Below are 26,617 nucleotides of genomic sequence, written 5' to 3'. Positions count from 1 at the left end.
CGCCGGGCCGATATCTGTCCGCAGAGCACCAAGATTACCATCTTCTATATATCGTTGTAGTGCAAGCTGAACCACATGGGATAACAGAAAAGCGCATTTGACAACCACACAGCGCTTACAATCACCGCACTCACTGTTGGCTTCGGACAGCGGTTTTTCCGCGTTGCATACTCGCATTTCGCACAGCTCATGTGGCAAGACGCACGCGTAATCCGTAGCTAGAGCAGCTCGTACGCTGGATGCGGGGCAAAAAAGAGCTTATCTCAGCAGAATAATAACTCACTGGTAGATTGGCGGTACCAGATGAGTCGGAGTATGGAGACACGGACAACGTGGGGCCACGCGGCAACTAAAACGGTGAGTAAGTTCCCAGTGCCGAGTAATGCGTAATTTGCCGGCAGCTACAGGAAAGGCGCTCCACGATACAGCCACTGGGGCAAACGCCCGCCGTACGAGCCATGGTGAGCAGTATGAGTGCGCACGCGGATGCTGCCGATTAGGCCGCGTCAATAGCGGACGCACGCAGCGCCCTATTCAGGCCGCACAATGCTATCTTATCGGCCAAACCGCCGGCCACAGCACAGCTGTTCTTTCACCTGACCCGCGATGTCGAGTGGAAGAGAGTTCCCACTATGCGCTTGTCCCTGTGTAGCAAACGCGTGGTTCGAGTCTTTCTCCCCCCGACTACGTAGCCTCCGCGAAACAAGAACCGTTTACAAGCGCCGCAGCGGACTTTCTCTGCTATACCGTTCGGCGCTGCTCTAGCCGAGATACCACCGCCAATGGGCCAGTCAGCCACGATTTCTCCCACGCCAATTCACCTTTGCCGTTCAGAGTGACCCCCTGGTGCACGAGAGTTGGCAGGCTGGTGCTCTTGGGTGAAGCGTCGGCCGTCAACGCCTGGGAAGCGCCCGCGAAGCAGCTGGGCGCCTCGCGAGGAGCGCAGCACGCGGAACGGCCCAGGTCGTCGGAGCTGTTGTTGTTCTTGGCCAGGAGCAGCGATCCGCGGACTCCGTTGGCGACCACCCTGGCGAGCGCCGCGTCGTCTCGACGCGAGCAGTGGCCCGCCGGCGGCGTGCACGGGCGTGCTGCGCTCAAGAAGGAGCGTCGGGCGCTCGGCGACCGCACGGCGCGAACAGCGGACGGTGGCTGTTCGGCGTGCGACACCAGAGGCTGCACGTCCGGAACCACAGCCGCGGGCCGCGCAAACAGCACGCGCATCGCTCCGCTGTCCGGGGCGGATAAGCCCCGGCTCGCGGCAGAGCTCTTCGGCGGCATCCCTGTTGGGAGACGGAGGACGTCAGCTTACGGAGAACAAGCATTTGCGCACATATTAAAAAGAAAGTGGATAGACTAAAACCTGAACGAACAACAATGACACGATGGAATGTTTTAACGATTTTTTTTTACCGTGTCCTCAAAAAGGTTGTGAGAAGAGATCACACCATTGTGACTAAAATTGTGCGGAATAATCAATCACCAACATATTCGAGCACTGCGCGATTATTCCGCCACCACGCGACGTCCCGTGAGCTCTAATATTCAATTTGATGCAATCAGTGACACAGAGCAGCCCGTGCAGGTGATACGTAAGCTGTGCCGATTGAACTGCTTAACTCATGCGAATTTTATCAGCAAGCTTGACCTCCATATTCTGAAAGCGTTTGGTCACAGCGTAATTGCTGAGCATACGGGCTCACCAACACTCTTATATACGCATGACTATCACTGGGCGTTTGATATTGCGATTGTGTTACGAGCATAACAGTTTTGGAAGACATTTTTCAGCGTTTCGAGACAGGCTCATAGGAGGAGCTGAAAGCGAAGAATTTGACGTTCGTAAAATTTCTGCAATATTCTAACCTACATCGTCACTTTCTGCCCAAATGGCTTTTAATTGCGCAAGAACACTCCGAAATGTCAATCACTTCCTCAGATAATACTCGCAATTCAAAGATAGCTCGTAATTCGCAACGTGTTTTATACCGAAAAAGAAAGAAAAACATTACAGCTGATGTATGCAGGATGAGGGGCCAAGCGCGTATCTATATCACCCCCGGGATTTTTCATATACTGTATGTGCAAAACATAGCTTGCGTGATAATTTATTCGCCAGGAATACGCTTTGCCACAGAAACCACGCCTGTTTCCAGCTCGTGGCGGCTAACGACGCTGTTTGTTGCCCCCAACTCCTAGTTACGACTCTCCCTCTGGGATTGTAACAATGCATGTATTACGGGAAGGCGGAACATGTAGCCTCCTCACCCGGCAAGGAAAGCGGCAGCGCCTTGGGCGGCAGTGTGGTCTTGGGCTTGGGGCCCGACAATGACGACGTCGTCGTCGAGTGACTAGAAACGGGCCGAGTAGGCTGCACCCGGGTCACCACGGCTTCCCTGGGCACCGTACGGATCGGCTGGGCGGCCCTCAGGTCGCAGGTTGTCGTTCGCCTCAGCTCCGAAATGTGTGCCTCCCCTGAGCACCTATTACTTGTCAATCCCTCACAGCGGCTAGGGTTCGTGCCATCCGAGTCACGACTCGTTCCATCAGTTGAGCGGTGCTCCTGCCGGGCTTTGTCGTGCAAATATTGTCCATTCGTGAAAGCAGCTTCCTTTGTGTATTGGGCCGAGCCCAAAACACTGCGCGCAGGGCAGTTGGCGTTCACCGGTACGCCACAGGCGGCATCCTTCAGCGAAGACGCCGAAGGGATTCCCTTGGAGCACTTGAACGTTGCGGATATGCAGTAGGCGGGGTGCTTGCTCGTAGATGATGTCGATTCGTTGGGCGCAGACACTGGCACGTCGTGACCGAGCCGATGAGAGTCGTTCGAGTCTGCCGGTGGCAACGCGAAGGAGGAACTGGACTTGCTAGAATCGGTTACCGGCGGAAGTGACGATCGACGACAGCTTGGCCAGTCGGTTATGACCGAAACGGGAGGCCTCGGTGCCAAAACGTCGTCGGCGTCAACCGTCGGAGCGACCGACAACTTGACGTGAGAGGAGGCGTTTCTGTCGTCGACGCCGAAGCTCGAAGGCAGCGTGCGGGCAGCGGGCACAGAAAGCCTCTTGAAAGCGCACAATTCGTCCTCTTCAAAGGCGCGCACGGGCAGGGAGAAACTTCGGTACCGTCCCGCGGAGCGAGGGTCCAGCTGCCCTGCTCGTGGCGATGAAGAGGACGCGTACAAGGCGGCCATGAGCTGCCTGCAGGAGCGGCGCATGTGCTGCTCCGAGAACGGTAGGCCCTCGTCGAAGTGCACCCGCGGGGGCCCCGCGACATACGAGGTCCTGGAGCCTCCGTCGTTGCCACCGCTAGAGGTCTCGTGCAGCTGACGCCTGCGGTGAAAGAAAACACACTGAATGTTGAAGTGTGCCTTACTGTCGTCGTGGCAGTTTTGGGGTCCTGAATATATGAAGTGCATTACATATAGGAAGTGTATACTCGCGTTGGATTTTCTCGAGGAAAGAGTATCCACAACGAACTTTGCCCATGCGGCAGATATTCCCTAGAAATTAACTGCGCTGAGTATAAATACCATGCCTGATTGATACTGCTAATAATTTCCTTTTGTTTTAAGGTAGAACGATCAGTTACCAAGAAGGTTAAAGAACAACGAAAGCTCGTTAAACTTGAAGTTTTCATCATTTTCAGATCACCCGCCGTGGTTGCTCAGTGTTGGGCTGCTGAGCACGAGGTCGCGGGATCGAATCCCGGCCACGGCGGCCGCATTTTGATGTGGGCGAAATGCGAAAACACCCGTGTACTTAGATTTAGGTGCCCAGAAGATCCCCAGGTGGTCGAAATTTCCGGAGACCTCTACTACCGCGTGCCTCATAATCAGAAAGTAGTTTTGGCAAGTAAGACCATATAATATAATTTTAATTTTCAGATGCTTGTCTCAAAGTTAGCGTGACATAAGCGAAACCGATTCCGAAGCTCCAGACTAGCCCGTTCATCGGCAGGATGATCATCGCCTGCGCTTGCTCGGCCGTCTACGCGGGATGCGCCATAAAAGCGCGCAGCAACTGCGTGTTTCCCACACCGGCGTCACGGCGACTTGCCCGCCGAACGCGTCTTTCTTGCCGCCCTTTCGTTCTCTGCTTCCTAACACGGCGACACTAGTGGTGATGCGGCTGCTTGTCACCGAAACCCGGAAGACGAAGCTGTCGGTTCACCTGTCAGTCCACGGCAAGAAAACACAGCGCACGTCCGGCCACCCCCTAACAAAGGCCTGGGAAACACCAGAGCATCTATGGGCCATAAATTTCGTCCCCTAGAAACGACGCCTCCGCGAGACACGCCGGCCGTCTATCGCCGTGCCTGCTCGCAACGACGGTGCAGCTTCGCCAAACCTTGCGCGTGTCTTGGCTCCAGTCTATACGGAGCCCTCGTTCTCCATGGCCGCTCTATTTTTTCTACTCAGACATCTCTATAAATTCTTTGAGACGACCAGCGACTTGGGTTTTAAGCCCCCAGAGCCAGTCAAGTTCTGGGACGTATATTCCAATTTCTACTCGCAGGACCACTTGTCGAGAGCCCTAGTCTATGGTCTACTGGAATACGGAAGGTTATTGTGATACACAAACGGTCCCGTTCAATTTGTGCGATAGACAGCTGGAGCGGCCCAGTTGAGTAAAACAATTAGTCGAAGGAACGCGCCATTGGAATGAACTAGTGTGCAACGTATCAAAGACACCAGCGTTCAAGCAAGTGGCCCATCTAATGCTCTCAGACACTACATAAAATGAGCTATACCAGTGAAGACTTTCCACCGAAGCTATGCAAGAACTCTGCCTCCGTACCGGCATTTTTTCCCTGTTGAACCCGCAATATTTCATAGTCTCGAGAAAATTCACACAATTACATAGTCAAAACTGTATTCTCACTGAGACCAAACACTGTCGCCAAATGTGCTTTGCTTAAATGTTGATATCTTTCAGAATGTTCCATTAGCTCACGGTTATATTGAGATCCAACAGTAAAAGGCCTCCTAGTATTCAATGCATAGTTGCTCCTCCTGCAATCGTGCGAGAAATGTGAATACGTTTTCGTCAGCAGCACCATGTGTGAATCAAAATATGCCCATTATAACCATAAGGATCACATTCAAAAGCTGGCATTATCGCTTGGAGTATTTGAAAGCGCAGTCATTCGCGACGACTATGCTTGAGGCCCACTAGAACGCACCTCCTCTGATGCCGAGTCAGAAAGAACTAATACAAAAAAAATGCGCATTCATTCAGCATTTTCAGTTGCTCCTTATTTTTTCTTGATTATTTATTTATTAGTCATACTTTCAAGGCCCCTAGGCACTACAGAAATGAGTGCTAGAAGAGAACAAGAGGAAATGCAGAAAGAGACAGGCGGCCAGAAAGATAACACGCAAGGTTCAACAATTGGCGTGGTATAAAGCGGCCTTGAAACTTAATGCGTCGGGAATGGCAGTGAGAGATGCAGGAATATGGTTACAGTCGATACACGTGCAGGGCAAGAAAGAATAAAAATACAAGTGAGTAGAACAAGACGGTGCAGCACCTGTGCGTATGTGACCCAACTGGGTCGAAACGTAGGAATATAGGCGCCTATTAGCGCGGGACAACTTAACAGGTGGCGCCACCTCACGGGATAGCCTGGGGTCGCACACCACGGCCCGAAGGCTGTGTCACCGCTTTGCGCGGCGTGTTTTCATCGCATCGTTTGTGTTGCACGCGAAAAGTCCAGGTAAATGTCCGAGTCCAGGTAAATGTGTTGTGTCCTGGGTTGTGCGAAGACCCTGCGAACACAAAAAACGCGCCCGAACCGGTGCATTTCTAAAGATTCCCAGCGCGGGTCCACTTTCGTGAGCGCCGCGCCAAACGTGGATCCGCTTAGTTCGTAGGCAGAGGTAAGCCACCGCACACCTACAGCCCTACAGGTTACGTTAGTTAGTGAGAATCAACGATCGCCTCGCAGATGCTATCTTTAGCTTCCCGTGCTTCACGCTTTTCAGGTGCGACGGCACTGGTGACTGGGATTCCCGTGCAGACAAATGTTTGTAGCCGCCACTATCGCCGGTAATCGCACGCCTGATAAATCATGCAATCCGAGCTACAATCCCGTATTTTTTCCGGTTGTGTATAAGGAGCCTCCAAGTTAGTTGCCTGAATTGTTTTAATGGGCAAGTTTCTTGTGGAGGAACTGCTAGGATATTCACACGTTACATTGTGAATCTTTTTCCGGTGTCTCTTTTCCGCGACCTATCAATAAAGTTGTCATTCGGCAGAAGATGTGCCTACAAGTATAGAACATTTTTTATGTTGTCGCTGTTCTTGTGTAGTAGTGTCAATCTTGTCGAATTGTGGTGTACGTTCCGGAACGCCCGCAAACACCAGCAATTAGGCTGGAATGTACGATGAGTCATACGCACTTCACCGTAGGCCAGATTTCGGCGGCCGGTGACTGTGCTCGTCGCTATTGTTGTGCCTTAAGTGTTCCTTGTTTTCTAGGCACGAGTTCGCCCACTAAAATTTTCATGGTTTACTGTTTCGATACTGTGTGGTTCTTCCCCATTGCTACAACGGGACAATGTGTGTTTTAAGCTGCTCACTTCTGCAGTCGTACCGCAGAGCAAACGTAGTAGTCATCCGATGTTTAATGGCTAAACTTTTCCATGTGGTTCCCAGAAATGATGGTGCAACGCTAAATATTGTGCAGGCGTCAATATTAAAAGCCTTGCTAGCGGCGGTCACTACACTTTTGTCGGTATTTGTTCGCACGCGTTTACGAGTTGGCCTGGACGCACTTGAACTATGCGATGCAGTGAAGCATAAAAGTGCTAGCGATTTGCTTGAGCGATGGGTGGTAAACCATCCGTGTTGCAGCTGCTGCTAGTAGATTTCGCAGTTACAAGTATGTCGATGCCTCAACTCCGATCCGCGCATTTACTGAAACCTCAACTAACCCGAATCGGAAAAGCCCAACGCCTAACAGCTGATCGCTCGCCGCCTTCAGTTTCTCCCTGAAACAGACGTAAAACTTGTATCGCTTGCTTTGTCTCTTACGCGCAGTTCTCTCTAGACTATTCTGCACAAAAAATGTGCCATAAACTTATGTCAATAAAAAACATTAATAAAAACCTCATTATCATGTAGTGCTTATATTATAACACGGTGTCGTGTGAAACGTCGTGCTTCTGCGCACATTTAAAGGCATACACGGCCGTTCTCCCTAGAAACTTATACTTTGTTGCTGCTTCGTCTGCTTAAAATAGTGTATACTCTAGGCAGATTCCAGTCCAATCATGAGAGAATGTAAGATTAGTACCTCGCTTAGATGGCAATCGATTCCAGCGCGGTTGAGTGCTCTCTTTTCTGAAGAAAGTGGCGCTTACACGTGACTGTAAGCATTAAATACGTTATAAGTATACGCTTAGTGTTGAAGATGCCTAGAATGCGCAAGGACTGGTCTTCGCAAACGCTAAAATCAATAGGAATCGTACGAGAGGCGTCTTAGCAATTTTAAGTGACGCATTTATAACACAAGTACAGCCGCTGGTGACTGTCGGCGTGTCATTTGTCTCTTCAGCAAGTTGTATCACGTTTCATATCGGTAAGGGACGAAAGAGACCCGTTTCTGTGTTTTTTTTTTTCAAACCACGTTGACAGTTTCTATGCCCGATTTTTTTCATTTCTTCAGCTATTCGCCCTCATTGCACAATTGCAAGGTTCTTGCTGCGAAGTTGTGACGTCCTATTTGTTCCTTAGGGCAAGATTTTCCTTGAGTAGCTCTCCAATGTAAAAAGAAAGCGTCTTATGAAGGATTACATTGAGAGTGCTGTACCATTGTATCGGTTAATGTTTCAAGAAGGGCCTGGGCAAGACGTACTTAAAAGGGTTAAAAATATGTGGATACCGGCAAACATTAAAACATTTTTCTACAAGCTTCACACGGCAACCTTGCCTGTTAAGACGTGGTTAGAGGAAAAAGGGATTTATGTGCCATGGGGAAGCAGATGCTCTCTGTGCAACAAAGCTGAAACGATTGAACATGCTTTCATTAATTGTAATAATGCCATATTCTTTTGGGATATATTACAGAGAACGTTAAAGATAGACCTACCCCTCAATCCACATGGCATTCGTTTTTTATCACCTGAACGCGATTTTGAACAGATGGATGTTATCTTTTTACTTGGGCTGCACGCCGTCTGGCGTAGTCTGTTGGCATATAGACATTGTGATGTTAAATGCCGATCTGTGTATGAATATTTTGTAGAAATGGTTGTGAAAGTACGTGACGTGTACAAGACGAATGACTGTGATGAAGGTGTGGTGTCAATGCTTGTTACTTTAACACACATAAAACGAGTATGATCTATGATCACAAACTCTTTTGAGGCTTGTAGCCAAGCTGGAAATAAAGAAGAAAAAAAGTGCCTTTAGCATAGGTGTAGAATCTTTGACTGTTACGCGGGATTACGTGGGTTCTAAGCCCGCTCACGTGGCCTTCTTGTGATAATTTTGTTATTGCTGCTCAGGTGCTGCTTGTCGGTAGTGACACCAACCTTTTTCGTCACTTTCGTCTGTCAAGATTACTGCATGCAGTAATAATTCACAACCGCCGAACTGCCACGTACATCCGTTCCACAGTCTCGCAATTCGTTTCAGTACGTTTATTTCTCTTCGCTATTTTTTACATCTGCTGCTTAGCACAACAAGTCATAGCCATATGTTTAAGATCCTTACTGGCTACACAAGTTGCCACAACGGAGTTTATTATATGATGCAAAGTAGCATTCTGGGGAGACTTATCACAATTTTATTGCGAAAGTAGCGCTCTACCTTGTGGAATGTGGCTAGAGGCATATTTTGAGCGAACAGATGCTTTTATAAAGTGTCTATTTTAGAAAACAAAGCACGGTGGAAAACTTTTTTGCGCAAGTACCCTAGCACGCGATTAGCCTAGTGGCTATGTAGTCAACATGCTTGCGCCATGTCAGGTTATTAGTGAAGTCGGAGATTCTTGTAAGAGCGTACAGGACAAATCAGTTTCTATATATATATATATATATATATATATATATATAAATGTGTTCGGCCTGGGAAACTATTTTGAAACATTCATATATATATGTATAATGGCATCGTAACGCAGTAAGCGCAGAAAGAATAACACGTAGCTAGAATCGTCGTGACTCAATACCTTCGTGCTTTGGAACAAGTTGTAGTTTGCTCTCCGCCGAACTGTAATGGTATTTACAGACGCAAGGCGTTCATGATATTATCGAGGATTATTTCGATAAGTGGTTCAGCGTGCGCCATCGCATACCTTAAACTTGCCGTGCCATTCGGGGTTACGAGAAACGAAGGCACGATCGCTTGCGCTAACCACGAATTTTACAGCTGCGACGCTTGCGTGCGGCAGTCGCCCATGGATAGCATCACCAGCACGTGGTTGGAAGCAGCACCCGCTTTCATTGGGGTTCCAAAAAGCCTGCAAGAGTACTGGAAGAACGACGCCAGGGAAGTTTCCGGCCTTTAACGTCACGTGTGATGCAACGACAAGCTGTGGACGATCGAGCGCTCACGCACCTTTCTACGGGCCCGTCGTTGCACGACGAGGGCTCGGTGTCGGCCGACGAGGTGGACCCGACCCGCTGCGAGAACCGGTCGACCGAGCCGTCGATGCCGGAGTCACCGTCGCTGTCCTGGTTCACCAGAGCGCTGGTCCTTCCAGGAGGAGGAGGCACCCGGCACTGCGAGGCGCGGATCTCTGCGGACGAAGGGAGCTCGAGTCGGTTAAAGGGAAACGCAAAACTCGGCTAGTTGGTGCTGGTCTACAAGTAACAAGAGCGCAATAGAAGGGGACAGAGAAAGAAGCAAGAGCTCTGTCGTTCTAGCCTCTGTCCCCGTTTGTCGCACTGCTGTTAGCTATAAATGTGTTCGGCCTGGGAAACTATTTTGAAACATTCATTCATCTTCATTCATTCTGCGGAACAACGTCAATCCATATCATTCGTGTAGGTGAATGGCTCAGTGAGAACGTTGTCACGTTGTAGTGACGGTGATGACTGATTTAAGATTTTTACTATTTATTGGGTCAACTTGTGCGCACAAAGTCAAGCAGCACTCAAGCCACAACGATAGCGGCGAGCGCAGTCTGTTGAAATCTGTATTCACTGTGTAAGCATGTGTTGCAAGTCCGTAGGCTATTTATATTCATTTGTATATCACCGTACATTCCAGACTAATCGCTGCTGCTCGCGCACATTCGAGAATGTACAAAACTTAGTGTGGCTTTTGACCAAACTGAATTAATTTGCTCCACCTGGCCTTCTTCAACGTATACATGCACCCTAAGGCCAGGGCGCGAGTGCTTTTTTTTTTGTATTCCTACGCCACCGGAACACGGGCGGGATCGAACTCGCAACCTTGTGCTCAGCATACAGAGGGCATCGCCACTGAGCCACCGCAGAGGGTAGCCACCGCGACGCGCAACCCTATTCGCGTCGCGCGAGTAATCTGATTTGAGGCGACTCGCTATTGGCCTCGAGCTCCACCACTGGAAAAGCTGGCGCCACCGTCGGCGTGACGTGTAATTAGGGATCACGTGGACATAGCGGCCGCGTCGGCTGCTTCGGGCGCGCCGAAGCGAGCTGAAAACGAGTTGAAATTCCCTCGTGCGCTGCGGTCCTCATTCAGTGGCGAAATTATAACGCTCCTTTATAACGCTTGAAAGTACTAAAATAGGTAGTGGCTGCCTTTGAAGGCGCGCAACATGGTAGGCTCGGTGCCGCAGGCCGGACGCACGTAACGGAGGCCGGTGTCAGCCTTATTCACACGTAGCCGCACGACAAGAAGCTGCGTGAAGCTTGGCTCGCGAAACATAAAAGCGGCAAACAGTCATCGGCCACAACAGATGCGAGGACGATTTCTCCTACGGTGCCCGGTCTGCGATGTTCTGAAAACGCGCACATAGACGCTCGCCCGAGTCCGCTGCCCGACTAATGTCATGGCTGTTTGGTCTATGAACTTGTCGATGCTATAGATACTGGCAAGTTCAGTGGAGTGGAAAGGCAGCGGTGAGAAGCACATTTAAAAAAAGCATGGTATATGGTCATGTTTCTGTTATGAATTAATGCACTGGATTACAAAAAATGAGCAGCGGGAAATGGCACGCTGAGAACACCGATAAACATACAGTGCGACGCAACTCGAGAAATAGTATTGAAAGTTCAAAGAACTTAGAAGAAAAAAAAAAAGATTGAATCGTCGCGACGTCACATCCCCGTAGGCGTCGAAGTCTCTACAATGAAATTATTTTTGAGCAGCTCTGATAGCGCCCACGCAACAATGATTGCTTGTATACTGTCAAATGCTCATATTCTGCGGCCATCTGCGGCTCATGGCACGGAGCGAAAACGCGCACGCGGCGAAAGCGAAACAGTTCGCAGACAAGCATGCAGACGCGCAGTCGGTCGCTGCGAATCTGCGCGATCGCTGCGTTGAGGCTTCGTTCTATTACACTCAATTTAGTTATACAAACACTATAAGAACATATTTCACATAGTTTGCTCCCAGCGTTTACCTACCTTTCACGCAAGAAGCGGGTTGGGGAGACTCCATCGCGGCGACCGCGCGCAGTGGCGTTCACTGTACGTATTCGGTAAAGAGATAGCGTCTGTAAGCGATTGTGTGCTTTCAGTTTGCCCAAGATTATTATTTAGACAGTAAGAAACTTCTCTCGTTTCGAAAGTACTTACAGAAATGTCTGGGAGAGCTCGTGCGTGGTGTTTTCAGTGAGCGCTGACAGCAAAACCTATGAGGAGCGCGCCACGTGATCCCTCATACTACGCCAGCGAGGCGCTTCCGATAGATGGCGACTCCGTAACTCCTCGCCGCCAATAAGCATCGGCGACAACGTTCAAGAAATTTCGGATACATCATCCAGCATCCGGCGACAACTCGATAGCAGTCCGATGAAAATCGGCCACCGGCAAAACAATGTGCCACGCGTCACTCACGCGGTCACTCACCCGCCCCGGCGTACTCGTCGTCAGCGGACGTGGCCGAGGAGCGGTTGGCGCCCGGGGCCGAAGACGAAGAGGAGGTGGCCTGGTTGCTGGCGTCCGAGCACTCGCTCTGCGTGTCGTCTCCGGAGCAGCCGGGTGCTTCCGTTGCACCGCCCTGCTTGGCGGCCACCACTGCGCGGGAAAAGCGTGCGATACGTGACGCTTGCGACTCACTTGCAGGCATGCTACGGGCTCGACTAAATGCGAACCTATCGACTGAGCGGGGGCAAACGTGATTTCCCCGAGAATGAGCCGCGCGAAGGGACCACTCCCTCTGTTTATCGAACTGGGAATAGATGTAAAGCAATATCTCGCGCTTCGAGTGAGAGACATGTGTTCCCAATAGACGGCAGCAAGAATACCAACGGCGAGGAGTCGAAAAAAAAAAAGAAAACACAACCAAAGAAAAATTGTGCACTACCCCAAAAATGTGGTAAGAGGATTCGGAGTACACGCGTACGTGACATTAGTGCATTCTGATGCTCCGCGAAAGTCGAGCCATTAAGTACAAGCGCCTATAGACTTCCGCACGTATTCCAGGGGAATACCTCTCCCCCCCCCCCCATCCCCCTGCAAGCAATAAGAGGGCTTTTATTGCGAGCTGCTGATATGAGTTTTCTCCGAGAAACTGCGCAGTTTACTTCGCCTGACCGCCGGCGCAAAAGCTGGCCGCGTTCGCGTGCCGATAGCGTCCGCACACTGCAGGCGACGAACGCGTGGCGAGGAGCTACGCGAACGCGACACCTTGTGCCCCGCCTCACGTTAGGCGAGTTTTTCCTTGGGAAAAAAGACAAGCCTATGCATGTGCCCGTCGTACACTAGCTATACCTGGCTGATTCCCACAATCACGCCAGGCCACGTCGTACAGGAAGAGGTAGGAAGAATAAAATTAGTTATTCTACCATTAACTCATTCGCACTAAACTGTCATGCTAAGCTATACACAGGCTGTCTAGGGAGGCTCAGCATTATTTGATTTTACAACATTCTCAAAGAGTAAATGCAAGCACACCTGCGCCGCTTGTCACAGCGTCTCAGTCTGTTTCTTGTTCGTTTTGTAGAAAACAATGCCCAAGGACGACATTTACTATAGCAAAATCAACCAAACGATCATTCTGGTTGTATACTCTACACAAAGGACGGCCCCATATAACTCGTGTCTTGTTTAATACCTTTGCAGTAGGCCCTGTCACTCTCGCACCTACTATTCTTTCTGTCTTGTTCAAATTTCTAAATTGAGCAGCGATTTGTCTTTAAGAAAGAAATGAAGCCGAACTATAGTCTCAATACTTCGTAGCTGGGAAGTTGTAGCATATTGATCACTGCGGAAATCTAAGCAAACATTTGGAGGACGTTTAAGCTTCGCCTTTACGAGTTGGAACGCGATAGCATTCAAACATCCCTGACTACTTCTCACGCTTCACGGCAACTGCAGCGAATGTACGTAATGTTTACGGGGAAACGCTCGCGGCGAACGCTATACACGTAGGCGGGCTTTCTGGTCGAAACGCGGCCTGTTGCAGGGGCCGCGATGCGGCAAAACCCCTTAATCTTCAAAACCAGCGCCAACCACTTCCCTCCTCGTCCGGCCCACACCCGCGCTAGGCGCAGCCTCGACAGTGGCGCCGCCTATGCTGACTCTGCCTTAGCAGACGACGGCTTACGCGCTACCAGAGGAACTCCGCGGAAAAGTTGGTTCGAGCCCTGCGGAGCACTTTTTGAGGCGAGATTTTGCTTCGTCAGTCGGTAACTGGCCGTAATAATGTCGTGTTAGAATTGCACAAATATATGGAAAAAAGGACCATTATTTAAGAAGCAAAGTGCCCGCACGTTGAGTGTTCGTGTTGCTGAAACACGACACATGCATACGGTCTGCTCAAACACGCGCGTAATTACCGCAGTTCCAGATTTTGACTGCGTGAAAGTATGTGTACGTGGTTTCGTCGGTTCATTTACGTACCTGCAGGATACTTTTGTTTGGCCGGCACGTGAGAGATTCTAACTGTCTGGGGCCAGCAACGCCTAACAACAGGGTCGCTTCTGCTTCACGCATTTTACAGATGTGTGTAGCTCATGCACGTGTTTTGGCAGCCATGAGCAACGCTTTGACACGTAGAGATTATTCATAATTTGAGCAACATACCAGCAGGAGAAATAGTTTTCTATTTATTACAGAGCAAGTGGATGGATTTTGATAGCAAGAACGAACTTGATGAGACAACTGGACAGAAGTTGCGAAAATAAATATATGCCCCCTCCCCCTCATTAGCAGCAGTAACACTTACGTTGAAGTGCTAATTTTATATCTCTATACTACGTGCGTCTGTGTTCTTTTGCACTGTGAGTACTCGCAGGGAAGCAGTGTTGGTTTAACTGGAACACTCAAGGCACACAAGACAGAGGACAAAAATTGATTTTTGGGTTTTAGGAGCCAAAATCACGACATGATTATAAGGCGCGCCGCAATGGGGAACTCCGGATTAATATTGACCAGCTGTGGTTCTTTAACGTGCCCCAATGCATGCGACACCGGCGTCTTTGCTTATCACCCCCATCGAAATGCGGCCGACGCGGCCGCGATTTCATCCCGCGACCTCCCACGATCAATCCGTCTGCGCGTACTTTTGTCGCAATGGGCCGGCAATGGCGGTTGGGGCGCGCTGGAAAGAAAAAATATACAAAAGCTCGTCACGTGCGTCCACGTGACACATATTGGCCAATGGAGGAGCGGAGGCGGCTGGGGCGACAGGAGGCGTGGAGGAGGAAACGTCGGGGAGAGCGGGGTGGCGGAAAGATCTAAGAATGGCGCTACTTTTGGAAACTTGAAGGGCTTTACGATGAGGCGGAGGCGAGCGCCATCTTGAAGTGTTTTAAGGAAACGGGCGCACCGCTCCGTGGACCCCAAAATATTTACGCGCCCGGCGTGCGCAAATGGCGGACTCCGTCTCCTGTCTGTGCATTGTAGAAACGGTGGAAAAGGGGTTGGTTTGAGCTTGCGCGTAACAGAATTATGTTTTTCGTATATTCAAATTACAATCCGAGAGCTATCACATCTGTAGGTTGTGTGTAAGTCGTAGTTTTTCCACGTATTTTAGGTTGAGAAATTCAATCAGTTCAGTGTATTCCATGCGTCACTTGAACGGCCTGGGTATGAGTGGTCCGAAAATCATTGTAGAAACGGCGTCCGACTCCGGACGCTGGACGCCAACGCCGGATTTTCTGCGACGCGCGCTCGTTAACGCTATCAAGTTAAAACTATCACGTTAAAACTGTTCACGTGCGCGCAGCCATAGAGCTTCCCACAATAATTACTAGAAGAAACTGTGGCACTACCGCCTACCGGAGCGGCAAGGATGGCTTTTCAGCCGGCATGGAAGTGACGGTTAGCACGTCGATTTGCCTAAACAAAACGTTCGCCTAAACATCGTCTTACTCGCTTCGAATGGATATGTGACTGCAAGTTGATAATTTTCAACAAATATTACGCTATAAATGCTAGAATTTTGAGCGATTATGCATCGAAATAAAGTGTTACCGCTAGTACATTTACAAAAATAGGATTGCTCCTAAATATAGGTCAGTAAAGTCAGATAAAGCGTATGAACCAAAACCACAAGAACGTCTGAAACCATAAGCACGAAGCTCAGGCAAATCCGCGTAATTATCAACATTCCTACTCTAACTCAACGATAGCAGCGCCACAATTCTTCTCCTTGAGTTATTTTGGAAATTCTGTGCCCACCACGGGCGTATTCCTAACATTTACAATCACTTTTACCCTTTCCCTGCTTAATTTGTGTACACTTTGATGAAATACGACGGTTGTGCCCAAAGAAAAACTGCTGTGCTCACCTCTACGTTATGGATCTGGATCAATGCACCAAGTTAACTCTCTTTACTGGCAACACTACTACTGAATTGCATTCTGTGAACGAAAGGATCAATGCAATAACAAAATGCGTAAATGACACCACTCACGTGGGCTCCACGGCTCGTCCTGTTCGCAGGCGCTGTCGGGAGATGGCGCTCGCACAAGTTCCGCCATGAAGGCTTTCAGCGAGCTGCCCACCGACGGTCGGTCGCCGCAAAGTGACGTCATCTCGCGGGCACCTCCTGCAGCCGCAACTTCTGGGGCCTGCGCAGAAGATGAGGCGTTGTCTTACAGATATAACGCGCTTTACGCGCCCTCAGATTAGATTAGATTAGATAGATAGATAGATAGATAGATAGATAGATAGATAGATAGATAGATAGATAGATAGATAGATAGATAGATAGATAGATAGATAGATAGATAGATGATGGATGGATGGATGGATGGATGGATGGATGGATGGATGGATGGATGGATGGATGGATGGATGGATGGATGGATAGATAGATAGATAGATAGATAGATAGATAGATAGATAGATAGATAGATAGATAGATAGATAGATAGATAGATAGATAGATAGATAGATAGATAGATAGATAGATAGATAGATACTGGGGTTTTACGTGCCAAAACCAGGATCCACCACAGAAAGACTTATTCATTTAACTACTCCGCTCTTCCAAGAACCATTCGCCTTTGGAAAAATCTTCCTATAGCCGTCGCTTATGAGTGACCAGGAAAATATCTGGCATCTTCTAACAACGCATTTTTTAAAGTATACATAACCTAACGTGTCATTTTTTTCTTGCGTTTCCCGTTAATATTGTGCTACTATCCGTTAAGTACTGTTTTGTTATAGCCAAATATGTCCCGCTCACTCTGTAATTCTATTGATTATATTTTACTTTGTGGAAGTTTCTTGTTCACTGACCTCTCGCGTTCAAAAGCATGGGGTTTGTCCTTTGCACAACTTTAACAGCACATTACTGTTTGTTAGCGCATCTCTTATACTGTATTTTTTTTGTATTTGTCTCCACATATGTGTTCTAATTATAGCATAATCTTTGAGTGTCTAGCATAGCATAATCTTTGAGTGTCATAATCTTTGAATGACTTTGATTGGTGTGGCACTTCAAACCAAACTCTTCTAGCACAAACTGAGTGAAAGATTTCTTGTCCGGTTTTGAAATGTGCACACTGAAATCTCCAACGATGGCAACAGGGGCAGTGTTATCACGGCGGACCTATGCAAAAAGCGTGGTCATAGACTTCTAGATATCCCACTTGGGTGTGCCTGCAGGTTTACTATACACAGTGGATATCACTATTCCATCTTTCCTCCCCACAGTAGGTCGCACCCTTGACTCGCAAGAGTCAAGGGTGTATGCTCGTACATACATTTTGTCCTTTGCGTATATGGCAACGTCTCGTGCTCGTGAGTCCATGTGCTGTTCACAAACGATTCCAGCACACCTACGGACTTGGAACAAAGCGTGTTGATTTGTTTATTTTATTGATCATTATTATTCATTATTAACATTAGGGGCGGAGTGCTTGACGCCTCCTTCACCTTCGCAGCGGGTCGGCCCGCGATGTCACTCTCTCCGGGATGGGTGCACGCTCACTTTTTTTTGTTGTTGACGCACAAACACAAGGAATACATGGAATCCTAGCAACAACCCCCGCGAGGGGCACAATACCAGCCTGCTCTTGAAGGAGGTAGCCGAAGGGTGAAGTCAGCAACAACAATTCGTCACCGCTAGCAAGAACGACCAGGTCTTTCTTGGGTAATGCCACCATAGCATCATGACCAATACACGTATCTGGTGTTTTCATTTAAACGAGGGTATAGTAGCTCTCAACCCCCCCCCCCCCAAGCACAATTCCAATTCTAAACTTCATTTCGAGTAGATTTATTGTTTATTACTTTTTGCAAAAGATTCTTCTTTAAACTGCACATACCTGCAACATTATGCCTAAATGATGATCTAATATAGCTGAAAATTAAATGGACATGTCAACACTGCAGCACTGCTGTTGGAAATAAGGTGACGGGCCTGACTGCCACACCGCATGTCATTGCCTCAAGAGCACAGCTAATCTTGTAGAATCGTTTCGACTGTCAACTGCTTAACCTCGACGACGACCACGGGAGCCGCATTACGCCCAAAACCATAGTCGGGGTTAGGGGTTAATGTGTCACGCCGCAAATCACCGGGAAACAGGCACGCTGTGCGCTAAGCAGCCGCGCTCGCAGTGCGCCCTGACGGCTCCACCCTGCGCGAAGCGCTCACTGATTTATCTTCATTTCTTTTCTGTCGAACCCTCGGAATTTTCTCGAACCACAAATAGGCGCCCTCGTCTCCTTCGGCATCATTTACGCCGTCCCCAAAAATGCGGTTCCCAATGCGCCGACTAGTCCAGACCGACCGCATCCAGCGACGCTGCTTCCGTGTCGGCACACCGCGAAGAGTTGTGCAGGAAAGCGAACGGCGGGTGAGCACGAGGTGAAGTCGAGGCGCAGGAGGAAGAAAACGAGGAACAAAAATTACCGAACGAGACAGTAGTTGACCACTGCTTCCGTGTGCTCCGGATTTCTGCGCTATTCTGTCCATTCCTCTCTATTTCTACGCTCACCTTCACTGCCGCTTCTATCTGCTCGGGTCGCCAGAGCGCGGTTGACCTCACGGCAAGGGCCCACCGGCGCCTCAATGATCTACCCGAACGCGCACTGTTGCTCGCCATGGAACGCTCTTCTCCCCAGGTAATGTGGCACCGACTGCAAGCGTGGCCATTGAGGACCAATTTCCCCTGTCTTAAACGCTCGATCCTGCCACTGGGACGTCGTTCGACGTCGCTCCTATTCTTCTTCGCACCCATGCTGTTTTGGTTCGCTTACGCCGCTCTCTCGAGCATTCGACTAAAGCTGCACTATTACTGGCGTCATTTCCCCCTTCAGACAGAGCGCGCAGCATGGCGACAAGACAACCTGCACTTGGATACGGGTAAACGCGGAGCGAAATTTTACGCAGACGATGAAACTAGCCGAAGGAACTGCAGTGATTGAGAACTAAATATTGGCAGCACGAATTGAAAGGCCAAACGACGTATCGTGGACGCCGTACAGCGGCCATGTATACATTGTTCCCGAGTTTTCGTTTCCTTTCTATTCGCGCTACCAAACCAAGTTTTCAAGATCAATGCGTAACACATCTATGAGCTATTTTCTTTTTGTGACCAGAGTAATACAGTAGATAGATCTTTAGAAAAAGTGTTTATGGGTGATTTCATTATACTTAATGATTAAAAACAGGGCTAGAAAAATCAGACCGGTTTACAGAGAAACCAGACGGCACAGGTCCATGGTGATCAATAGATGTTTGTTGCTGTCGTACGACTACTCAAAATGAACGTGTACTCGAATTATATAGACGCTACAAGCTCACGTTCCAGAGAATTCAACGTCGAGGCGTATGATATCATCAAGTTAAGCATTCGACTCTGGCTGCCAGCAATCCGAAAGATTCGTATGTGACGGGAAGCTTAAAACGTGCCCGGAACCGCGCTATTGCATGCTGTTAGATATGGGGCTGTTTCCTGAGCCTACTTCGAGTTCCACAGACCACATCGAATCGCGCCACTGCTAAGTAAGGAGCGCAGAAACACGGAAAGCACATTCCAGAGGAGCGCACGTGCAAACAAGTTGAAGGCCCCCACTTCGTACGCTGCCGGTGGAGCTATTCAATGCTTGGCTCTTCAAGAAAGCGTGGGGATAGCCCGGCACTGTTCCAGGTAACGTGAGTCCCGAAGCCAGACGGCTGTGATGTACGCGGAAGGCCTGGCAGCGTCGCACCGGCCGCCTCCGAAGAGGGCATTTGCAAGCCAGCGAGGACATACCGCCGGGAGTAGGGGGCCCTCGGACAATTGGGGCCGAAGCGTCGCCCCCTCCCCCCCCCCCCCGTCCACCTTTGTGACAGCACGTAAGTCAGCAAGGCAAGACCGCAGGGAGCTGCCGGGTGTGACACCACCGCACGGGCGCCTACCATTGGCCGAAAATGGCGTCATCTGAGCGGACTCTCCCATTGGCCGAACATGACGAGTCTTCCAGACCTCGAAGGGTTTAAAAGACGCAGACCGGGAGCAGCAGAGGAGCATTCCAGGATTCGTAGAGCATTCCCGGATTCACCTCTCTCGAACTTCTTGCCGCGGGCCGCAGCGTCCGAGTTGCTGCCGGCCCATAATGACTGTACGACTGTTACTTGACTCTCACCTCACTGTAAATAATGTAAAATCTCCAAGTTTGTTTTCATCCCGAAGTCCGTCCTCAACTCCTACAATGCGCATACCTTTGAGTAAGGCCCGCCGTATACGCATACTCTCCACCCCCTTCAGTCATAAAGTAGTACACTTCCTCTGGCTAACGTAAATTTACACTCGGGCAGGTCTGGACTGGGCACAGCAACGAGACTATCACCGCCCCTCGCAGGTAGACACTCGAGGGGATCGAACGCGGCCCGCCGCCGCGGTGCGCGCACAGCGATCGAGGCAGGGAGGGCGGCGGTTCGTGTGTTTAACGACCGCCGTGTGGCCGCTGTGCCGTGGAACGCTTTAGCACTTCGCCCTTCGCCCAGTGTGGCGCGCGAAACGCCAGCGTCCACGCAGGCTTCGAGGCCGCCGCTGTGAAGCGATGGCCAGCGAGCGGCGGGGCAAAACAAGATCGCCCTTAAGCAAAAGCCGGCGCAGAGTAATGGGCAACCACGGCACGCTTCGTTGGCTCCGACTTCGGCCGTAAGAAGGAAAAAAACGGCCCCGCTTGCTTACGCGCACAAGCATGTGCAGAGCGATAAGAAGCCAACTTCGCACTCGGACTTCTCGCCCATTTCGCGTCCCACACGTACACGTGCGTTTGCGGAGTGAACGATCACGCCCGTGCACGCGTTATTCGAAAGCGGCACGAAAGTGAAGCACCTCGCAAGCAATGTGAGCAGTGTGGAATCTAGCTTTGTAAGTAACGAGGACACAGTGTAAAATCTGGAATCTATGCGCCCGTACTACCAGCACTTAAGTAAGGGGGCGTAAATCGTTTTCATATATAGACCTCACAGAAATGCAGCCTGCAAACTGCTCCACTAGCACGATCACATCGAATCACAAGACTGGGATGGAACATTCGCGACGCAACGAGCGGAGGACACTGACGCCCGCTGTGCTGTGCTCGTGACCTCTCTTCGTCCTTGCCTCGCAAGGTCGGCGCTTCCGGACACTGTTCGTGTTGCTGTTAGCACGACGGTGGGAAGAGCCCTCAAACAACGTGTATCTGAAATGAAAGGCCGTCGCCTCTGGGGTGAAAGGCGAGGTGAGTGGTTCGCGGGAAGGGCATTCACTTTCGGGACCATTATAGGCGTGTCATTCCGGCGTATGTGTTTAAACGGTAGCTCCGGCTGCGAAGGCAAGCCGCTATGCTTCGGTGACTACGAAGCAACCTCGAGCAGGAAATACGACGGAGAGAAACCAAGTGCCAGCGACGTTTAAGGCAACACTTGTAGTGACGTTCTTTTCAGTGTTGGAAGATGGCCTGCGCGCACACGCGCTTTAGGCGTGCGCAAACACACGCATCCTCCGTTCGTTCCCTGTAGTTTTTTCAACAGCAAGTCATTGAGTGGTCGCTCGCAGCGCTGCTTCGCACGGCTTTGTTTCGGTGAAACGGGAATCTGACGCCTGAGAACGCTCAGAGGTCATCGACCTGAGCACGTTCATGGTCACCCGTGTACCACTGTCACCCTATATCGTGCACGAAACCTTAAACAAGAATACAGGAGGCACATTGTACTGCCTAATGGACTCTCGACACCATTGCTTAGTCATTCATTTTATACAGGCTGTCAAACAAGCGAGCCCGGTGTTCTCGGGAGTTGAAACACGCGCAGCGTGTCTGAAATGTCGGCATCTCACTGAACGGCCCCTCACAGATGCGTGTCTCGTCTCGAACCCACGAGATGGGTCGCAATTAATTCAAGGGGAAAGCACGTTTATTACGCTCTTGGATTTCGGAGCTCTCAAACCGTGTGAACTTGAGCATTACTCAAGCGAACGTTTTTTTTTTTTTCCACATTACTATTATAAGTTTGAGGAAGCCTGTCTCAAAGGGACACCACTAAACAGCTGCTATAAATCAATTTAGTCTAATAACGTTTAATTTCACATCTCGATGTTCATTTTGTTTCCGCGTAGCGGTTGATTACTAGAAAGCAAAATGACGGCAAATGTCCCTTTCGTGAATTTCCCGCCGGAACCACACAGCCGGCATGTCAGTGTAAAGTCACGGATTCCAATGTATCTTCGCCTGTGCGGGCCACTTCTTGGTAAATAAAACGTCATCAAATGTCATAAAAACTTGTTAGGTTCAGTCTTCCGTGCCTTTAGAGCGCGCTACAATACGTATTTGTCGACAGCCAATGAAATGCTCCAGTGCAAACGGTGTTAATTGAGATGACGTCACGAACAGCTAGTGCAGGAACTTCAAGGTGACGTCGCCACGGGCGTTTCGCTTTTGTTATATTTTTGCCTGCCTTACCAAGCATCCACTCACAATACGACTGATTTGGTTGGTAAAAACTTTTATTGGGTGTCCTGCAGATTGATGGCCCGGGCTCAGGTCGCCCACGTCGGCACGTCCAGGCCTTGCCTAGTTGCCGCTTCGCGGGCCTGCTGGATGGCCCAGATTTGGTCAGCGAGCGTGGAGCTGTGCAGGGCATCGGCCCACCTCGTCGAGAGAACATCGGGCTTAATGCCTTTAGTCTTTGCCTCACATTCCCGGAGCATTCCCAGCAGGTTCTAAACCGCAGGCCTTTAAGATGCTGTCGTGATAGATCTCAGGGAAGAATCTATGATATGCTAGCAGGTTTGTATAAGTATCAGGCTGTAGTCGCCGCCAGGCGGTTGCTTGGGCTCTGCATAACTTGCCAAGCGGAAAGAAACTTCATCGCGCCAGATAGAAAGCCTTAGTTATTTCATTGTAGCTCGTTAGCCTGTCCCTGTCTGCGCCAACCTCGAGGGCTGTTCCGTGACGGATATCCATGGTATTTCCGAAGTGTAATTTGCCAAAATAAACCTTATACGAATGGGTGCCACCCTGCAGCATGCAGAGACGATAGTCACACGCTACGTATGTCGTTGTCTTCTAACACGAGGCAGCACTAGTTTGTAACATAAAACGGCAATGTAATTATCGAAATAAATTATAAAGTAGTGATAAAAATATTATGTAAGGTCGGCATCAGTTTATATACCACCTGCTTCATGAAAAGGCAAATATTTGCGACAATGCAGCGGAGATAACAATTATACTTGTTTTGGGCAAGGCATTGTTCATTAGCGGCGGCGCAGATGTGCAAACGTGTGGTAATCACTAAATGGCGTGTTAGCCATGTTCTCTAATTAACCTTCTAATTAATTAGTTTCGAGTAAATGTGCTACTGGGGAATCAACGACGCCAATACAGGAAGAATGTCCAATTATCGAGAATGCTGACAAAAGCAGGATTTTCGAGATGTTCGTGCTGAACACCGACCGCAGAGTACATAATCGTTCCAATAATTCGAACGCGACTTTGTTTCTCCACAAGTTTCGCAAGGGATATCGCGTACCTTCTGCTACCGTATCGGCCTTCCTAATGGGTGGAAATTTTTTAATATTGTATGGTAACCATAGTTCTTATTTATCATATTCTATAGTATTTCTTTTTTTAATTGGCACTTACGTCGTTATTACGCGCTGCTTATTTGCTACAGTGAAGGATTATTGACCCACCGCGGTGGCTTAGAGGACATATGATGTTGCGTTGCTAAGCACGTGGTCGCGGGATCAAATCCCGACCGCGGCGGTCGCATTACCATGGGAGGCGAAATGCGATAAAAGAAACGTCCCTGTCTCGTTCACTGTGTGCGCGTTAAGGAACCCCTGGTGGTATAAATTATTCCGGAGTCCACCACAACAGCGTGCCTCATGAGCAGATCATGGTTTTCGCAAGTAAAACCCGAGAATTCAGTCTATTGGCGGTTACATTCACGTGGCTATGTCCAGCAGCTGCGCTGGAACCGGCAGATAAAGGCAGCGTGCTGGCCCTGTAAAAGTACACACCAGCTTCGAAGCGTGGTGTCGTTCCTCGGCTCCGCTGACGATCGGTCGCAAGCACGTGGTAGGCCCCCGCTGGGTAGCCGTACACGGTTGCAGACATACACGCCCGCCTTGTACATTCGCACCAGCTGACGCAGAGCTTCCTTGCGCGTTCCTTTCACGGCGAGCCCTTGAAATGGAAGCCGGCGCTTCCAGGAGCTTAGCGGGCCTTGACGGAGGCAGCCGAGAGGATAGCGCGCGCGTGCAGGGCGGAATATCGGCGGCGAAAGGCGTTTCCTCTTCTCCGCGCTTGGCCGCCGCAAAAGCAGCGGAGCCCTCCGTGAAAAGCGAGGCCTTGGCGAGCGGTTCCTCCTTGAAACGACCCGCTAACGTCTGGTTCGGCGACTGTGCTATTCGTCTTCCGAGAAAGGTCGACCAACCATCCGCATGAAGGCAGGGAACGCTACAGATTCAGTTTCCCGTATTGCGTGTGCACCGGCCATAATCCAGGTCAGATTATCAAGAATGCTGAGACAAGCAGCGTTCTCACACGATCCTACACGAACTAAAGTCTTCAAGAGTTCGGCCCGTGGTTTTGGTTCGCCTTCGCGAACAAGTGGATATGCATCCAAGCCAGAGGTGCCACATATACTATGTGAACAGCAACTTTCCTTCCCCGATCATGCATGCCCCAACGAGGTACCTTAGAGTAGCAGTCCCCGGATTACAGGTAACGTTTTTTTTTGTGCGTCTATACGGAACAACGTGCAACCCATCAGGAAAGAAGAAAAGCTTTTTGTCGCCGTATACTTGTGCTGCTTGAGCAACGGAGGCACACAGCGTCCTGTGGTGTCGCAGGCAAATGGTAATGTATAATCACTGTAGATGACTAGCTTCAACGCAATAATGGTGCGCCACTTCAGTTGGATACGCCCGAAATAATTCTGCCTATAAACTCCATCGCCTGATTCTTGGTCAAAAGTATAGCACTTTTTTACAGCACCAGTTACATTGTTTGCGCTCACGTGCTCGAACCGTCTAGATGGCGTGTCCTTCTGGCCTTTCCCGACACGTTTAAAGCCGCGCAAATAAAGCTCAAGGTGTCACAACCTTCATCATTGTACAATCTTCTTTCAGACGCATCGCACGTGCATATCGAGCACCACGTCGTGTTAGGCATATCTTGCTTAAAAGCTGAGCTGATACACGCTCTTCCTGGGGCGTCTCGCAGCCATCGTCTGCCTGATTTTCGGGGACTATGGACGATGGAGGAATACTTGGTCTCGCGTGTTGGATCGCACGCACCCCCTCCTACGCCGAGAAAAGTGATAGAGGGCACCAACACGAGCCCTGCCAAGCACAAAAGACCCGCAACCTTCCCGCGTCTGAGAAACAAATCTGGGCCCCCAGCCGAGCGCGAGCCGCGTCCACGCGCCTGTATCGCAGTCGCACCACCCGCGGCGCTCCGGGTGGCGCACGATTCCTAAAATCCTCATCCAGGCAGACGCGGAAAAAAGAGAGCATCAAGTAGCCGGGGAAATAAAGAGCGCGTCTTTTTCAATGCTAATGAAACGTGCGCCTACATGCGTGCCTCGGAGCGGCGAGACGAGCGACGCTCCTTCCACAACGCGCCTCGGTGTGCGACCTGCTCAGCCGCGCCTGCGCAATGCTGAAGCGAGCAAGGAGGTTCTCGTTGTCCGCCACATTCTGGGTCACTTGTCTCGCTAATGAGTCCGCATGACTGCAGGTGCGACGTGCCAGACAGCCCTGCGACTCAACGGCCGGCCCGACAGAGGAGCTGCATGCGCGACGAAACTGAGTCGCGCGTTTGTGTACGCGGGAGAAACGCGTACCTTATCGAAGCTGCGGGCTCTCGCTACTCGGAGCTAGTAGCGATCGAAACGCCAGATGCTTAATTATGCGCGCGGCGTCAAACCGCGGTTTCTGTTTTAGCCCGAGCTCCAGAACTCGCGTTAAGTGCAGTGCAGCACGACCCGCCGTGGCTGCTTAATGGCGTCGGCGTTACGCTGCTAAGCACGAGGTCGCTGAATCAAATCCCGGCCGCCGCGGCCGCATTTCGATGGGGGCGAAACGCAAAAGCTCTCGTGTCCCGTGCAACGGCTGCACGCTAAAGAAACCCAGGCGGTCAAAATTATACCGGAGTCCCCCACCACGGCGTTCCTCATAATCAGATCGTGGTTTTGGCACGCAAACCACGGGCCGGCCAGTAATACAGCCAAAACATCGATCGCACGGCGAGTGCCTCTATGACACTGCCCACGCGCAAGCAATTTCGGTGGTCAAATTTGTTATCAGACACTATGACAACCATAGAAAAGTGTAGTGAAGTATTTATTTCTTGCAAATGCTCTCATGTGGCACCTTTGCATCAGACAAGGACAACTACTCTTTTCTTTCTTCTTTATTTTTTTTTGGGGGGGGGGCGGGAAGAAGGTAAATATGACTATTTTATAGCCAAAGCAAGGCTGCGGAGATGGAACTGAATATGACTCAATCACTCACATATTCCACTGAACAAATTAATATAGCCGACTTCGGCATCCAGCCGAATGTTACCGAGAG

The 26,617-nt window shown here is 50.0% G+C and overlaps 1 protein-coding gene and 1 long non-coding RNA gene across 2 annotated transcripts in view; one reads left to right on the top strand and one right to left on the bottom strand.

Annotated features, from left to right (window-relative positions):
* Positions 1-26,617, bottom strand: part of LOC139051529 (uncharacterized) — a 57,161-nt gene that overhangs the window by 26,016 nt on the left and 4,528 nt on the right. The window contains exons 2-6 of the mRNA XM_070528499.1: positions 16,021-16,177; positions 12,008-12,175; positions 9,564-9,744; positions 2,266-3,329; positions 822-1,280 (exon numbers count right to left, since the gene is read on the bottom strand). Of these exons, the coding sequence (XP_070384600.1) occupies positions 822-1,280; positions 2,266-3,329; positions 9,564-9,744; positions 12,008-12,175; positions 16,021-16,177 (2,029 nt within the window). The remainder of the gene's footprint in view (positions 1-821; positions 1,281-2,265; positions 3,330-9,563; positions 9,745-12,007; positions 12,176-16,020; positions 16,178-26,617) is intronic.
* On the top strand, positions 18,468-23,049 carry LOC139051506 (uncharacterized). Its single transcript, XR_011509404.1, has 2 exons — positions 18,468-18,683; positions 22,556-23,049. It is a non-coding gene; the product is annotated as an uncharacterized lncRNA (long non-coding RNA).

The sequence above is a fragment of the Dermacentor albipictus genome, unplaced genomic scaffold (assembly GCF_038994185.2).
Source record: "Dermacentor albipictus isolate Rhodes 1998 colony unplaced genomic scaffold, USDA_Dalb.pri_finalv2 scaffold_12, whole genome shotgun sequence".
Lineage (NCBI taxonomy): Eukaryota > Metazoa > Arthropoda > Arachnida > Ixodida > Ixodidae > Dermacentor > Dermacentor albipictus.
The sequence above is the reverse complement of the archived record's forward strand: the minus strand, read 5'-3'. Positions and strand labels throughout refer to the sequence as shown.